This window comes from Mesitornis unicolor, unplaced genomic scaffold (genome assembly GCF_000695765.1).
Source record: "Mesitornis unicolor isolate BGI_N332 unplaced genomic scaffold, ASM69576v1 scaffold28051, whole genome shotgun sequence".
Taxonomy (NCBI): Eukaryota; Metazoa; Chordata; class Aves; order Mesitornithiformes; family Mesitornithidae; genus Mesitornis; species Mesitornis unicolor.
Window position 1 is genome coordinate 386 of NW_010163552.1, and position 17,507 is coordinate 17,892.

Consider the following 17,507-nt stretch of genomic DNA (forward strand, 5'->3'; position numbering starts at 1 on the left):
CAGCTTCTTGAGGTTTTTGCACATTTTCTCTAGTCTTCCTCTGGCTACGAGCTGCTCTGCCTTTGCTTTTCACCAGGAGAGTTCAGGCTTTCCAGGCTTCCTGCCCCAAGAAGAGCAGCTCTCGCCTGCGTGGGACAGGAGGATGCAGGACAAGAGGACGCAGGACAGGAGACCCTCCCTCTGCCCATCCCTTCACATCAGGTCCCTTCCAGGCAGGGATGCAAACACACAGGTGGTCAGTTTAACTTCTGCAGCAGGTATCAGGGTACGTTATCAAGAGAAGGGAGAAGGGAGCATCAGCCTCAGCGCTGCTGCAGAGCCTCGTCTGCCATCGCGTTTTCTCATCACTCAAGGTCTCTGTGTGGCTCCTCTCTGAGCCTGCACTAAAGAGCACAGTGAGCAGCCTCTGCCGCGGACACAGTGACTCTGAATGCTGCTTGCATTTCCCCCAAGCTCAACAGCCCACAGGGGTTATAAAGAAATAAGGGAATAACCCAGCGCTGTGGAGGCTGGCGACAAAGGAAGGCTCCACTGGATCTCTTGCCAGACCCAACTCAAGGTTTAGCTAAATCCTTTACCTGCTTTTGCCTCTGTTTTAAGTGGAAAGATCCTCCTGCACCCACGGCAGCACCTCTTGTAACGCTGGGGGCCTCTGCAGAAAGGCCTTAGAGGAGCGATCCCACTGCAGATGCTGGGGACACCAGAACACATTTTTCCTGGGGTTTTCCTTGCAGGCAGGGAGAGGGGATGAAAAGTGGCAGCAACTCCACAGCTTCTTTTTATTCAGAGGCTGGGGAGTTCTTCAGTGAACAGTCCCTGGCATCCCTGCTTGCGCAGAGCCCCATTTCTTACCCCCAACACCGTTCGTGGGTGTGCAATGTTGAGCACCCGCAGCCAGCAGCTCTCCTGTAATGAAAACTGCAATCAGAAGCCTTACTGCGAGCATCGCTTTCAAAGGCACCGTTAACCCAAGCACGTGCTGGGAAGCCCGGTGCTGCGGTTACGCCGCTAAACACACCGGTGAATTCTCACCCACGCCGGACACAAAGGACAGCATTACACACGGGGGAGGCGACCAAGGAAACAGCAGAGGCAAAACAACCACCCACCTTCCCGCGGCTCACAGGAGCTGGGGGAATCACAGCCTGGGCACGCAAAGAGCCGCCCTCTCCCGCTGTCGGGGCGTGCAGGGGGCACAGAGCTCTCCCCATCCCTGCGCACGGGGCAGCTGTAACTTGAATTATGCCTTGAAAGTTGTTTATATTCCCCTTGCTCAGTCCTTTTCTAATATAAATATCTCCAACCTGGTTTCAATCTCAGGCTCCCAGTGTACATATTTCTCTCAGACAGTAACCCGCAGCAGTTTCATCAAACCTCCGTTTGTCGGCTTTTTGGAGCAAATGCTTTTGTGTTACCTTCTCCAGTTCTTTCACACAGAAAAACGGGGCATAAAAATGGAGAGATGAATTTTCTCCGCTTTCTCATTTTATTTTTTTTCCATCCTTTTATGTTATTTGCAGCATGTATTTTAGAATCCATTTTTTAAATACTTTTTTTTGGAAATAAACCAGCACACTTTCAAAAGCGACTTCAGAAACAAAACAATTACTGTCTGTGAGAGATAAGCATCTAATAGCACATACAGGGATGGCCAAACCCGTGCTTCTCTGCCCCTCTGCCAAGGCTGGCAGGGTCACTTTGATCCAGAGGACACTTAACTCCATTAGTATTTCATCCTAGCTGATAAACCCAACCCCACCACAACTCATTGTACACATCAGGCTGCAAAAGCAGAGGTTAAACACTCATTTTATGTATAGAAGGGAGAGGAAATTGCAAAGCCACACTTGGCTGCCAAGGGAGGAAGGTGGGACACAAGAAAATGTGAAGGAACTGGAAAACCAGCTCGTTCTCTGCACGCAACCACCACTGCACCTGAAAATGGTCCAGCTCTGCAATGGGCGTAGTTCACTCGCAGCAGAACACCACTCGTCAGCTTTGGGAGCTGATCTCCCACCCTCCCTTTGCAGTCACTCAGAGCCGAGAGCCGAGCAGTGCATGAAGCAACTGTGGTTCCAGAGGAAGTGGTAAATTTAGTCATCGGGGTTTTTTTAAGTCACTTCTGCATTTTCAACAGAAATTACAAAGTCTTAAACCTTGTAAAGCAACGCTGCGAGCCAGGCAATCCCCTCCAGAGCACAGCCTGCCTCAAGGCAGCACCGCAGTTAATCTGAACTAGACCATGTGAATAAAATAAAGGTATGTGCAAATGCCTCCGCGAGCTACTGAGGCTCAGAACTGAGCTTCAAAAGGTGCAGCCACCTGGAGACAAAGGATCTGCACGGAAGCCAGACCACGCTGATATTTCTGTTAAGTGTGCTTCATTTCTGCAGCAGTCATTATAAACACTGGATTTTACAGGCTGAGCGCTCAGCTCTTACACGACACGCAGGCCTGTGTAGTTTCATGGGCTTAAAAAGTGATTTGCTTTTAATTTGTCCTCCTAAGATCTGGCTCAGCAGATTTTCGCCTCACTTCCCACACGCAGCCTTCCACCCCACATCCTAGGCACCGCGCTGTGAGAAGGCTTTGTACGACTCCTAAAAGGTAACTACAAATAATTCAGGTTATTCGCCTTTGGAAAACTGTGACCCACTAAACAGACAATAAGAGAGACATTCGGGTTAATTTGCTATTATTACTGGATTAAAAACCAGGCAGACAGAACTACAAGTCAGCAGGACAAAAGCGTTCATCCTCCAAAATCATCACCTCAAGGGAACAATTTCCCTGGAAGAAGCCCCACTGCATCTTCACATCCAGACCATCAGAACTCCAGGTCTTCATCTGTCAACTTCACAAAACTTGCAGTTAAGACAAACTCGTCCTGTTTTAAGGCCATAAAATATCAGTGCAGGGTTTCCCCACCCTCTCTCTCAGAGGTCATTCCCTTAATATCCCTTTTTTAATCACTGCTAATGAGCATCAAAACAAAGAATCAGTTTTTCTTTTTTATTATTATTATTATTTCTAGCAGACAATTTACATAAAATTCCCCTTTTAAGTTAGTGATTCATAACTTCCTGCAATAAACTACTTAAGGAGCAGCTTTGGTAAAGAATGGAATGAAACAACCAACCGAAAAAAAAAATAATAAAAAAAAAAGAACAATCACAGCTGATTTTGAAACCAACACAATTCACCAAATTTAGATTCAAAAGAAAATCTGCCAAGCTGTATTTTCTCAGTGTTTCCAAATATTCCACCTTCCTCCTCCCTTGTGGGGTTTGTGCAGATGTGGGAGCTGCATTCTGTCAAGCAGTTTGTCCTGCTAGATCACGGAAATCCATCTTTACATGATTCGTAGACCTTGAATAGAGGACTCTAAGGTCTTGAAAGAGAGAAAAGCCTTAATCACAACCTGCGACAGAATTCTGTGTTAAATAATTCAGTGTAAATGCTGAAGTTAAGAAAAAAAAGAGTAAAAATATTGAGATAAGACTCCTACTCAAGAGTCAGAGACCATTACAATCACTCATTTCAAACTAACGCATATACAGACCAATGATTCCAGCCCCTTTCCCTGGAACTGCATTAAAGCAGCTTATACATCACCTCAATTTGTTATTTGGCTCCTGTCCCCGCCAGAGCTTTCTGGCATTACAGAACACAGACAAACCACTCTTTTCCTAAGAGCAACGCACAGCCCTCGGCAGCCTGGGGAGGCCAGCAGAGACCTCTCTTGGCCACTCCTCAGCAAAGCAAGCACTTGCATTATTAAACCCATCTCGGGGTTTCAATACTGTATTTTGAGGTAACTTGTTACTAATTTGGTAAGTTAATTATGAGAGGGCAGGACCGTGTTCTGCGGACAGACACTGAGTCCAAAGGGATGGGAGCAAGAAGGGGGCCTTGCTGTACCAATGATCTTTCCAGCCTGACTGTGGCTGAGGTAGAGGTCGGAGGAGGAAAGAATCAGTGGGGTTCCTACAGGGACATTAAGTGATTCCATTAAAAAATTAAGTCTGGATTAGCACCATCTGCTAAGCAAAGTATGTCTGCATTTATACTGAATCTTGGATCTTTCTTCGTTATGGAGTTCACTAATGATGTCAAATATTCCAGTCTGGATTTCCTACTGGTAATAAAACCTGCATTAGGGCTGAGCCACAGAAGTGGATGCTAGAGATAAAAAAAAAACCCCTCATCACTGCACCCAGTTCACATAAACACGGTAGTAAAAGCGTACCTTGAAATCCCAGATGGTCATTGCTCCATCAATGCCGGTGGTGCAGAATTTACGACAATCTCGTTTGTCTATCTCATAAATAGACACTTGGCTGAAAACAGAGAGCGATAGCTGTAACACAGACACCATTCCAGAGAGCCAAAAAGCTGGGAAATTTGGGTTGAATTCAACTCCTACTCTCTCAAAAGGAGACATGAGCATAGCAGAGCTTATGCTAGATTTTTGGTACAACACTTCAGAAAAACAAGCAAAGAAAAAGGATGCTGAAAGCTCTTTTAGCACTTGGTGGACGTAGCCTGAACATCTTCCTTGAATAAAGACAAACTGCTTCAGAAATGTTAGCATCTTCTGGACTCACATACTTTTTTAAATGCAAGGATATTTTACTTGACTAACCCAAATCAATCCTTTTGCTGAATAAATACACACAGAAATAACACCTGAAATAAGAAGCTGGTATGTGAATTCCTGTTTCAAGTGAATTTTGCTGGCTCAGTGCTCTTGTGAACAATCTACATATTTGATAAGATAAACAGTGTTCAAGTCACAGGACACATTAAACATGAGCAAACAGCAGCAGCACACATGCCACGTTGATGATTAACTTTACCAGATTCCATATAAGCCCCAGAAATAGGCAGCTGTTAGTGAAAGGCAAAAATGGGAATGGGATACCAGCTAAACCCATCTGGTATGGCAAATCTGAGCTCTCACAGGTTTGTGGTATATCCTGGGAAACCTCATCTTGAGGGCCAAGGCACTCACGTTATACTGTTTTGGTGCAGTGTCTCCAGGGTAGTGTTACGATCTTCTGTAGTGGCTCTTTTATCCATGTTTCGGAAGCGTTCCATAGCAGAAATATTGCGCTGGATGCTCTGTTTTGGAATGTCTAGTTTGGAAACGAAGGTCAGCAAGCCACGGTCGTCACAGTTAAAGAGCATCGGGCAGCAGTCATGGCCCTGCAACCAGACATCGTGAAAGCACGTCAGGAAACATAACCAAGACAAACACCATTTCTTTCTTCTGGTGCTGTTAATTGCCAAAATGCAAAGGCTGACACTATGGAAGAGCTTGCTTATGACTAAATTTATAAAGTATGGTGTCTCTCCCTCGCCAAAACACTACAACACTCTACAAGGAGGAAAATAATAGACACTTACAGCTGCCACCACACTGTTCTCAGAGACAAATGACACGCTCAGGAGTGGGAGGAACTCTGTTTTCAGCTGCGAAACCCTGAACACAAGAACATTTGTTAGAGGACTTCATTGAAACCTCTTGTCTTTGGCTCGAACAAAAAATAGAGACCATTCCCACACAAGGATTATTGTAAAAGAAGTTAGTGTAGCTCAGCTGTCATGAAGTGACACCAGAAGGTTGTAATTTTTAATTAAAAGTTTTAACCTAATGAGAGTGTCCTGAAAGACCTACAACAAACATGAAGTATTCCAGGTGAAAGGCAGAAGTTATCCAGTATTGTGTGTAAACAGTAGCAAGAGTTTAAAAAGAACACCCCCAAAAAAGGTTCACTGATGAAGCTATTATTTCATTTGCATATATAAACCACGAAGTTTTAGTGCTTGACATAATCTTTTCAGGAGAAAAAAGCCTGTATCTTAAATTCAATCAACTTTTACAGTTTCAGATGCTGAAAAGTTACTCAGATCAAGATGAGGAGCAGGAGGAATTGTTAATAAAATATTGCACTGGATTGGAAGCTGTAACTTGAAACTTTTCAACAGCAGCTTCTTAAGGACAGTGGTTGGACTTAACACGTCATTAAATGAACAACTTATTTTCCAGATCCTGGTTGGGGATGAGGTCTTAGTAGTTACGGGGTGGGCACGTGGGATTCTCTCAAATCCATTTACAAGGGAATACTGTTTCCCCAATCTTAGAGTGAAACATTGGGGTTTTTTTACAATCCTTTTGTTTTCCTTATAAGAAATTTAAATTATATAAACTAATACTCTAAGAATCTACCTTATTTATATAAATAGACCTAAAAGAGACTCCTGGAATCTACAGTAGAATTGTCAGAACTGGCACCAGCAGTCACAGCTCTCATCGTTGCAAGCACAGTATTTCACATACTGCTTCCTTCTGTGTCAAACAGCAAACACGAACAGAAAGAGCGCACTTACATCATATTTTTGGAGGCATCAGCCACTGACACAGTACTATCATGACTGACCCAGGCGAGGCGGTTACCGCTGGCAGAAAAACTAACGCTGTGCACCCATCCGCCACTTCCAGCACCCCCAAATTCTGACATCAGCTGCCCAAAAGGCATTTTGGAGCCCCATGGTGTACTGGCTGGTTTTTCATCCACTTCCTTAATGTAAGCAGAAAACACCCTGAAAATAAAAGATTTCAGTATGAACAAAGACAGAAAAACCTCCTGGGAGCTGCACATGCAGTTTATATTGGAAACAACCAGATGCATTCTAATTCTACCAAAATAAAATACTACAGTATCTTTAAACAAGCCACCAGCAGCTGGGAAGCTTCAGTATACAGAGAGAAAGCAATAGTATTTTGGGTACTAAAAGAGGGTGCAATGCATACAGGTTTCTCATAGATGTCATGTCTTGTATCTTCCTCCTTTTTTCCAGAAGATGGCACAAAACCATACATTGTCATTGCATTTTCCACTGTGTTCAGATCTCCCTTTCATCCTTTTGCAGTGTGAGTAACTCCCAGAGTCGATTTTTCAGTTAGAGAACAACCACGAATCAGACTTATAATTAGAAGCTAATACAGACACCCACAAAATTACCCACTTTTTAAGAACATTCACTTTTTAGCAGCGTTTCAAGAAAGAAAACTGATGTTCCAATGCCAGCAAAAGGGCTCTGAGCCACCTTCTTCTGGCTCATTACTGAAAGAAGGCCTTGAAAACCTGAAATACCACAATGTTTTTACAGGTTTTCTCCCCCAGCACTACAATTTTTAAGATATGTTTAAATAGAAAGCCTCCCCCTTCCATCAAATTCCTTCTGCATGATTCAGACGTGCCACAATATGCTGTTCTTGACCGTTACCATGGAAGTTCCTGGGACGTCACACACATAGGATTAGAGTCCATTGAACAGGAGGAGCAAGTGAGCTACACCATACTACTACCAGAGAAACATTTCAGAATAAAAGAAAAACCGTGATCAAATATTCATGGTTGCAGTCAGACAGGAAAAGGAATTCTTTTATAGTGACTTTAAGGAAATGTTGCTCTCCCTTCCCCGCTTTTTAAATCTTTCACATGTGTGGGGTATGCACTTCAAAATATTCAGCTTATTTAAATAAAGCTGATCATTTGGCACAAGAAGGGTTTAACTGCAGCTATATTAGGTACGGATTTTCAGAGAATTAAGTATGAATTTATACTCGGCTCTATCAGTTTAAATATAATCTAAAGATAATCCTTCAATAAACTTAATTTTACAGAGACATCTAAAGGGATGGTTCCTCTTAATGTATGGAAATAGGACAAGATGTTTAAAGCAACAGTCTTTGACATAAGGCAGAAAAATCATACCTAAGCAGGGAAAGACCTTGAAGATAACTGTTCGTTAAAAAAAGGCTTTTCCCTTACTAAAGTCTCCCTCTCTTTTAAAACTAAAACCATCTCAGCTTGAAGGCCCCAGCCTTCAAAGAACATCAGGAAATGACTTTCATTCCCACAGCAACGTTGTTCCAGCCAGAATATAAAATTCACACCTACATGGTACTGTTAAGCTATATATATACATATATATATATATATTTCTAAAGACAAATGAAAGAGGAGCTCATCTAGGCCAGCCACCAGAAAAACCTCTGCTAACTACCTATCAACCTGAAGCCTCTTCTGACCCCATTCTTTATCAAAAACGTCTCCCACTTCAGTTGCTTATTAGTTGGCAATAGCTCTGGCAGATGCATGTCATCATTTTTTTCAGAACCATTTATCAGAACAGTTGCATACCTCAGGCCCAGGTATCTTTCTTATCTTTAATATGTAACTAAACATTCCCTAGAACTGGAATTCTACAGATCGATGTTAATCATTTAGCAAAGAGAACATTCTTTCATGGATCTGGGCAAGAAACAGAAACATAAACCCACTACCAATCTCCAGTATGTTTTCTTTCTCCCTTAAATGTTTCTATATGGATATCTCTATGATAAGAGCAGCAAAATTATTTATCTCAAAGTACAATGTTAAGCAAGAGCAGAAAGTTTCCTGAGATCTGTTGTAGTTTGTTGGTTATTTTTCCAAAATATATCCTATTTTCAGAGAAGATGAGGACAGAACGGTTTTCTGATGGGAAGCAAAAGATTAAGCAAGTCTTTTAGAGAATGCTCCTAGGAAATGGACTGAACCTCACCTTATCTTTCTCTCAAAACAAAACAAAAATCACACTGAACAGGAAATAATTCAAATCTAATGTCTCAACCAAAACAGATAAGAGGAAATAATCAGGGATGCAATGTACGTAACAACCACCAAAGCCTGGAGACAGAGTTTCGAGATGCTTTATGGACACACGTGAAAAGCAGCTGCTTCTGGAAGATGCAGGAGTACGTTTTACACTGCATCTTTTGCGAAGGGAGGTGAACATGTATAGTTTTTCTAATTAAAACTGAAGATCGGGCAAAGAAGGGAGACAACTCTCTTCTTCTTCCCAGCTTCCATTTAATGTCTCTCCATACATAAAAAGGTATCAAAGGATCGAATTTAGATGCCTGGGTTTCATTCTGAAATAAGGAATGTAATAGTCAGTCCCACCTCTCCTCCCACTCCTTCTTAGTCATTTTTAGTACACACTTTGAAGCTTAAAAATTGCCCTATTACATAAAGAATTTAAGAAAAGAAGCTTTCACTATTATTCAAGGCACAAGTGATTAAGTAAAACATGAATTAAAGTCAACCACTCTGCAGACAGTTCCCCATGCAGACTTCATTGCAGTGACTCCAATCTCTCAGCACAGAGCAACTTGCAGGACCTCTCCCTCATGGTGTAACCTCATATTCAGTTTGGAAAGCAAGCCCATCCATCTCACACGTCAATCTGCTTTGCCAGCCTTTTTCTTATTCTTCAAATATGTTATGCTGAGGTTTGAGTGGATCAATTCCTTCACCCTGCTCACCACAGGGCTGCAGGAACATTAAGGCTTGCACAGGCGAAGGGGAGAGTTATTTTGGTAACAGCAGCAGTACACAATGAGCCATCTTCTATTCTGACAGCAAAGGCATGATCAACACGCTCATGCTACTGACGAACTTGAACCAGTAATCCAAATTGATTTACAGATGCTTTATTTTCTCTCACCTGCACTTGAAGTCGCAGGATCCAGCAGCCAGCAAAACATTGTTGGGGTGCCAGTCCAGGCTAAGGACAGTGGAACGAATGGGCTTCTTAATGTGTTTGCTCACCCACCTAAGTTAAAGAGAGAGGGAAAAAAAAAAGATTCTAAGATTTATATGAAAATATTTTACCAGAATCCCCCAAATCCATGAAACACTCCTCAAAAAGATCACCCCTTGCCAATGACCAAACACATCAATTTCACAAAACACATATGCTCAAATCTTCCATATTCTCGTGTACTGCCTGTAACTTTATATGGTTATCTTAATTAAAATTTTAAATACTATGGAAAACTCACGTTAAATAATCTCTTCAGCTTTTACCTAATTTTTATAATACATCAGATGGACATCCTTAATGTGAATTTTGCACAGTAATTGCCTGGTCCCTTACATCCTATGAACAGAAGCTCAGCTTTGATGGTTGATACCAAGCTAAGCAGCACTATTTTCTTAGACCACTAAGTACAAGTCCTCTCCAGCTCCTTCCAATGAGTTATATAGTCACCTCTCTTGCCCATCAACTTTTCTATAGTTTAATAATAAAGATAAAACACAACAAGTATACGGGTGAACTGCCAATGCTATGACTAATGTATGCATCTCAATTATTTGAAGTACAGTAAAAAGTGGTCCTGATGTTGAATGCATGAATATTAGCCTAAATATGTCTCAGCAGATTTAATTTGTCTCAACTGTTTACAAAATAGTAATGAAATCTGTTATTCACTTGATGGCCTTTGGGATGATGGTGCTTTTTCTTTGAATTTACTTCCATCACATTAAATTATTTGTCTTCAACATATGGAGCTTTGATTCTTCTGCAGACAAGTGAGGCAGAGAAAATGTTAATAACTGAATATGTTGGAAAGTATAATGGTCCAAACCAATCTATTTTGCAGATGGTCTCATTATTTACCATCTCCACATGGGAGACTGCATACAGACTGGCAGGCACAGACACCTGTGTTTTCATGCATGTTTATGCAACTCAAAGGAATAGATACTCAACTATGGTAAATATAACTCCAACATGTACAGCTACAAATGTAAAACCATTAAAGATCAGAAGCACTAAGTTTAGATGCCAAAGAGAAAAAAATGTTAATAGTGGAAGTATTGGTGACAGTCCTGTCTGAAATCTAGACCTGTGACAGAATACAGATCAGGTCGGTGACAAGCTCAAACATCTTCTAATAGATCACCCTGGAGATAAGTGACAGACTTGAATTCCTTAATGTCAAAAAATGGCCCAAAATAATCTATACAGAAGAAAGATTCAAGTCAAAGTTTCTTCATTCATTCTGGAAGGAGCTGGTGGGAGGAAAGATTTCGCTTTTTTCAACCATACAGTTGCAGTGAAGAAATTTTTACTCTGGAAAAGTTCTTGTACTTTCAAAAAAGCAACACGTTTATGGCAGTCAGCCAGAACACATCCACGCCAACACATGTAACGTGAACACAGGCTAAGTCAAAGGCTTTTAGATGCTACACCGGAGTAAAGAAGAGAGGGAACCTTTTCCCTATGATGTAAAAAGTCCAAAAAGAACTGATGAGGTCTATCCCTCTACATTTCCTGAAGATTTTAGGAATTAGTAAAAGAGTAATCTATTTACCACCATTAAACTCCAGGCTTTAGCTTTCCTTTGCAGAAGTTACAGGTATGAATGGAAATTAAACTCAAACAGCTCACCAGTCATTTTCAGATTCAAAGTAGCACACAGATATAAGTCGAGCTCCGCTTCCCACAGCAAATTTGTTCTCCAAGGGAGACCATTTCACAAAGGTGGCTGCACGATTAATTCTCAGGATCACAAGGGTTGGTTTCCACACGCCGTCTTTCTGACTCCAGACATAGGCATTACGGTCCGCACCGCAAGTTACAATGCGATCGCTTTTGGGAGCCCAGTCAATACCTGCAATTTAGAGTTCACGTTAATAAACCTGTCCCTTTACACTGCTTGCTTTACGTAAGCCAAAACAGAGAATCTCACAGCCTTCTACTACAGAGACAGTTATTAATGTTATGGTAGTATTCCCTCTCTTCACTTATTCTCCAGGCACCATTTTAAACCATTAGGGCTATCAGTTTCTCCCACTAGCTTTCATCAACATTGCACAAATTTGCAGATCCCACAGAGAATTTGCCTGCTCAGGACGCCTGCCCTGAGGGCCGGCCAACAGGCGGAGCTCTGTAGACTGCAAACCACTGACTTCTGCAAGAGATCCAGTTCACCAGCTGAAACCCAGCAATCCTCAAACTATGCACGTGCCTCTAACACAGTTGTCTGCTTGCTGCCAGACCGCAGTCATGATCTAAACGTTTAGATAGCAGGGGATTTTTTTGCTTAGAAGTTATCAGTCTTTATGTATTGATACAATCCTTACATTTTTCCATGCCTATTCTAGCTATGCCATGAGAAAGAAACGTTTACCAAGCAAAAATAACACATTCAAAGAACAAAATGAAGCCTTTGATAAGCCGGCCATTGCTTCTCTCCCTTCTTATGCAACGAAGGATGTTCTCAACTAGAATGTCTCACAGCAACATTATGTTTCATCTTTTCTTTAGCATCCCTCTTCGAGATGTAGAGTGCAATCCTGAACACTCCTACAACAAAACTACACTTCAATGATTTTTCATAACTGTGTTCTGTATTAAAAACATTCCTTAAGCACACAAACTAAAAAAGGGTAAAAAATATGGAAAGAATCTGTAATAATTTTACCATATCAGTCACATATGGTCTACTTCAAAATAGGCTTAGCCTTAAAAGTTCAATTTTGAGGAGGATGGTAGTCTGAAACAATACTTAACACAAGCCAATCTAGCACTGCCCTTGAAAACAGGACCACCCTGCCTCTCTTTACTTCTTTTTCCCACCACCCTTGCAGCAGTGTTCTTTGGACCCATGGCAAGTTCAGCTTTTTAGCTTAGCAGAAACCTAAGCCAGCAAAAAAGGGTGAATAATGCTCTTCCTGTAAGTGACCAGAAGCAGCTCACCACACATCTCTGAATCAAGACACAGGAAGGCAAGACAAGGGACCTTGTCTCTTGTCATCAGAAGCTGGAGCGGCAGCAGTTGAGTCACTTCTGTCAGAGGCAACAAGTGGTTTGATCAGCCCATCTCCTGCGGGTAACCACGGTGCACATCTACTCTTTACGACAACCACAGCATTTAGTATTCCAAAAGTAGATGTTGTGCCGGAAAGCGGAGAGAGCTCTTTTCCCAGGTCATGAATATTTGGCTTCTAACACTAACAGGTACAAGACAAATGCAGAGAAGTCTCTTTGGGGAACAGTGTACCATTTGTCAAGTCAGCCCAAGTGACTTTTCACAAAAGAGCACGTACAGCTGTGCTCTTTGACAGCAAGAATCAGATAAATTGAATAAAGTCTCTGCAAAACGCTGCTGGGCAGATACTTCTGCACATTAGTGAGTTGAGAACAGAATAAAGGATATTGCTGTTTGGGGCAAGTGCTTGTATTAATTACTTTCATTTCCTTAGAGAATAAAGCCCTGATAAAAAATCACCATAAAAAAACAGTAATATAAAAGACTACCGCAGGACAATCACTTTTTACAAATAACACCTTGTGACTCATTGGGACAACTCTTCTCACATTTTCATTGTGGATCTACAGATACTCTGAGCCTGCAGTAAAATGCGCTCATCACTGATGGTCTGTCATAAGTCCAGGACTGACCACTTCAAGTGTTTATACAGTCGCTAGAAAAGGATATTTATTGCTGTCTGAAACCACAAACCAATGCAGCAGTTGTATACTTGATGAAGCTTTAATACCAGCACTTGAAAGAGAACAGCATGTATCACCAGGGCAGTTTGACACACAACCAGATTACCTCAGAAGATTGGAAATTCATTCTCATTATGTTATGCCAGATGACAAATAAGCAACAGATAGAAAGGCTCGGTTACCAAAATGTCTGGAAATAAAATAGGGCTTTTCTTCCTAACATTCATTGCATGCAGTCCAGAAAAATGCTGCAAAACTCTAAGTGGGAATGCCAACCTATAAAAAGATCTATTTACTCAACACTTGCAGATTTCCTATTCAGATTCTCAACTGGGGAAAACAGGGGGCGGACAGACCTCATGTGTGGCACAGCACAATCTCTGCTTACCTGTAATGTGTCCGTTGTGTTCCTTTAGCTCATGAGCCTTTACCCACTGGTTCCCACTCTTCTTGTAGATGTGGACTTCATGATTATTAGGGCTAATGGCAATCTCTTGAAGAGGAAATAAAACAATCCAATAGTACAGGAGACTTTTTAGTAACAAATGCTTTACTTGAAAAGACTTTCCAATCTAAAGCCTGTATTCTCAAATTTCAGAGTATTACATGGGTTTGCACACAAAGGGCCACCATCCCTGCATAATCTTTAATAATTATGGTGACACTATGGTCACAAAGACAGTATATTTTGAATATAACAATCCACGTTCTAGTAGAAAAGTAGGCTATTAAAGGGCTGGTTTTGCTCATATGCCAGAGTTCCAGTAACGGGTTTAGAAAAGTTCAGATTTGTGCTTTTACGATCACAAGTGGAACATTTAATATGGAGCACAATGTATTTGTCCATACCTTCCCTAAATGTGATCCAGAGCATTGCAAGATCACAAACTGAGAGCAATAAGAAAATAGCACTATAAAAAAAAATTATAACTAAAATATTACTTACGAGTACGATCTCTGTTCCATGCATGGCAGGTGATTGGCTCTAGTAAAAACTGATGTAGAGACATTCCGAGTTAAAGATATTCCTATGTTGTAAAAATTGAAAAAGCTGAAAGGCGTAAAATTGAAAACAAAACACTTCGAAATTAGGTAATTAATAAAGTGAGCCCTCAACTTCTAACAAGATTCTTTCAGTCTAGTATTACAATTTGCTTACAGAAGATCACAACTTACTCAGTAAAGATGTTAAGGTTGCTGAAGAGCTGCCTTTGCCATATGCCCTGATATCTGCAGTAGGCCGGTGAACTTTAACTGTCCTGCTTACTATAGCTAACTGCAATTGCCCTAAAAGCTGTATACGCTTGCTTCTCACAGGTGAGACAGAAGGTTCTTAGGAAACCTATCAAACCTAATAATTTTACTATGGAAATGAAATACTGGGGAAAAAAAAAATCTAGGGATATAGCTCAGTGAATTGATTCAAAACCCTGACTTGTATCAAGGCTCAAAGGCAATACTACAATAAAATCTTCTTCTTTTTCAGAAGTTTAAATTGGTGTGTCCAGAACACTGACATGTAACTGTAATCTGCTGATGTATTATTTGAAAAAGCAATTTATATGTATCCTAGGGAAAAATTATTACAATCAGTAATTAACTAATTACTAATTTCTTTAAATTAATCATAGCACTTAACTGTTTTATAGTTAGGCTTTTGCCCCCATGAGATTCAAACACTAAAAGAACAAGCTGATTCATTCTAGTTTGCAAGTACTTTAACTTGTTTTTTAAAAAGCTAGACAGCTAAGTTTTTCTTTAATTTATAACTGCTACAAGAGACAGCACTGAACATCTGCAACTGGGAGGCGCACTGACTCCCAATTACAAAATTATTTAAAACATCATATCGTATTCTATGTCCTGTATTAATCAAGGGCAGTGTAAATGGATGGAAGGTAACACTGTACAAACCCACAGTCACCTGTAGTAATTAAAATGTGCATAGTTCAATACATATAACTTAGATTTGTCAGTTCCTTAGATATACCCACTATTTTTCATAGCAATTTATTCTTGGCTGATGGATCGAAGTTTTTTTACCCCTACATATATGTCTAAAAAGAAATTATCTCTGATGTCATTCCAAGGCATCCACACCCATTACAGTCTGAAATTACAACATACCCAAGTATGGCCTTGTTAGCAGAGGGTGGAGGCTTCAGGACAAGGTAGGAATTTGGAAGCAAACAGGAAATGAACGGCAGCCCAACAGAAACCCAGGAGTGAATGAAAGATGAGTAAGTTCTTACGGAGCTTGGCAATTACTATCAAACCACTAATGCAACAAATACGCTGAAAGTTCTGAATATCGGAGCAGAGATGACACAGAACTTTGCCAATGCAAATAACCGGAAAGACTTTTTAATATTTTTTTACGAAATCAAGTACTGCTATTTTAAAGAAATATGACTTATAATGACATTTCAAACGTACTTCAAATATAACTTTTATCTACATGAGCTTTAAAACCAGTTCTTAATTTTAACCAGTATGATTTTCATGGTTCTTCTAATAAACATTCTCTACCAATCAAATGAAGCTATTGAGTCCCAAGCAAAATAATGAATTACTTTTTCTTAATGTGAAAACACTGACTTACTCCAAGCTACCTTTGGCCTTGGACAGCCATGATTTGAGATTCCACGTGTTAATATAAGCAAAACACAACTGCAAATTGCTTCTTCCACGATCTCGTTTTAGTACGTGCCAACATCCAGTAGCAGTTCATTTCCATATACAGGAAAAGTTGAAGAGCTGTTCTACCACCAAGGAATGCTCAGCCTTTTCTACTCTTTCCGAAATAAAATATAAAAATATCCAATCTCCCCTCCCCAAGGAACACAGCTATTTCGAAACCCTTTCTACTACAACTCTGGTATTTGCTCCACAGATTGGCACTACATATAAATGATACGGCCCCATCCTAACTCCTAGTCCAGAGATTTTTACTAACCTACACACTGTCCCCAAAGACAGCCTAGACAAGCAGTATGATCCGTTCCTTCCCACTGATTGAGTTTCTCGAGCACGGTAACTTGCAGCAAGCAACTGTTTTCCATTTTGGTTTGGTAACAAACTCATAAAAAACAACAGCGATAATAATCTCAAAAAAACCCATACTATTTCTGCCATCTGATAGTTTCAGTGCTATTTTCTTCAGGAAGAGAAATCTTAATGAAGTCTTTCAGTTATATTTATTTCTTATCAATAAATAGACAAGATCAAACTCACATTTCACTAGAGAAAATGCAATTGGCTCTCTCATTCTTGATATAATTCATATGTAGCAAACCCCTCAATGCCTTCCTGCCAGCCAGCCCCAGATCTGTACATGAAGGTATTGTTATGATAGCTTTGTTAGCCACATACTTAACTTTGCTATCTCTGATGGTTTGTGTTTTCAAATACAAAGTATCTTTACTCGAGTTTCAATAATCTTCTTTTGAAAAAAGGAGAAAAAAATTAAATCTTGCACCTTTGTACAGCAGGAGTTCTTTCAGTACGCAGACTGAAAAGATCAAGGTTGGGAAGTACAGGACTCAGCTGTTGTCATCTCTCAATGGGGTGAGAAATATGTGGTGTAAGGCCATCCCTGGCCAAGCAGCTAGCAAGGATAGAGACTGAGAAGTGGAAACAGCATGTGTGTGTTTGAGAGGGAGAGAGAGAAAGGGATCTTTTTTAATCCTTGCCTATTTTCAGAGCACCTACCTCACTTTCAAACATCTGGAAGAGAACTGCCTATAATTAAGGCCTGCCTCCTACTCCTGTCATTCCCTCCCAAGTCACTCAGCACAGCTTCCCCCAGAGGGTGACTCCCCACGGAAGCCTACCGACACAGGACACCATTAGCATTATAAAGCCGACCGGTTTGGGATGGATTGTGGGCTGCGGCCCTGCCCCGCGCAGATAACACAGGTGCACAGCGCTGCTGCCGAGGCCACGGCGGGGCAGGGGGCAAGGTGGGGGTCCACTCCCTCCCCGGCTCCATCCATTGCCCCCCACGAGGCTCTGCCCCTTCAGGTCAAAGGGGCTGACGGGTCCCCATCACCTCACCCTCAGAAGGACGCCTCCGCCCACCCTACGCAGCGGTTGAGCCGGGCATGGCCCCCCACCCCCAGACAGGCCTGGGTTGAGGTGACTCCCCC

At 41.2% G+C, this 17,507-nt stretch overlaps 1 protein-coding gene across 2 annotated transcripts; it reads right to left on the reverse strand.

Annotated features, from left to right (window-relative positions):
• Window positions 1–2,998: 2,998 nt before the first annotated feature.
• ARPC1A (actin related protein 2/3 complex, subunit 1A, 41kDa) lies at window positions 2,999–14,683 on the reverse strand. 2 transcript variants are annotated; one of them, XM_010194006.1, is made up of 10 exons: window positions 14,658–14,683; window positions 14,306–14,370; window positions 13,748–13,852; window positions 11,293–11,515; window positions 9,562–9,669; window positions 6,394–6,606; window positions 5,410–5,485; window positions 5,015–5,208; window positions 4,250–4,340; window positions 2,999–3,391 (listed from the first exon to the last, which is right to left on the reverse strand). In XM_010194006.1, exons 2-10 carry the CDS (start codon window positions 14,367–14,369, stop codon window positions 3,353–3,355), a joined length of 1,113 nt encoding a protein of 370 aa, XP_010192308.1. In that variant the 5' UTR covers window position 14,370; window positions 14,658–14,683; the 3' UTR covers window positions 2,999–3,352. The 2 variants fall into 2 exon arrangements, with proteins under 2 accessions (XP_010192308.1, XP_010192307.1); XM_010194005.1 differs by lacking the exon at window positions 14,658–14,683 and having other exon boundaries at window positions 14,306–14,389.
• Window positions 14,684–17,507: the final 2,824 nt, after the last annotated feature.

Bases quoted from the DNA above. Each gene is read 5' to 3' on its own strand.
- ARPC1A (XM_010194006.1), bottom strand. From the start codon at position 14,369: ATGTCTCTACATCAGTTTTTACTAGAGCCAATCACCTGCCATGCATGG. The intron at 6,607-9,561 runs GTGAGAGAAAAT...TTTTATTTTCAG, and splicing joins TCCTGCGACTTCAAGTGCAG to GGTGTTTTCTGCTTACATTA. The intron at 3,392-4,249 runs GTACGCTTTTAC...CTCTCTTTCAAG, and splicing joins TGACCATCTGGGATTTCAAG to ACCTTAGAGTCCTCTATTCA.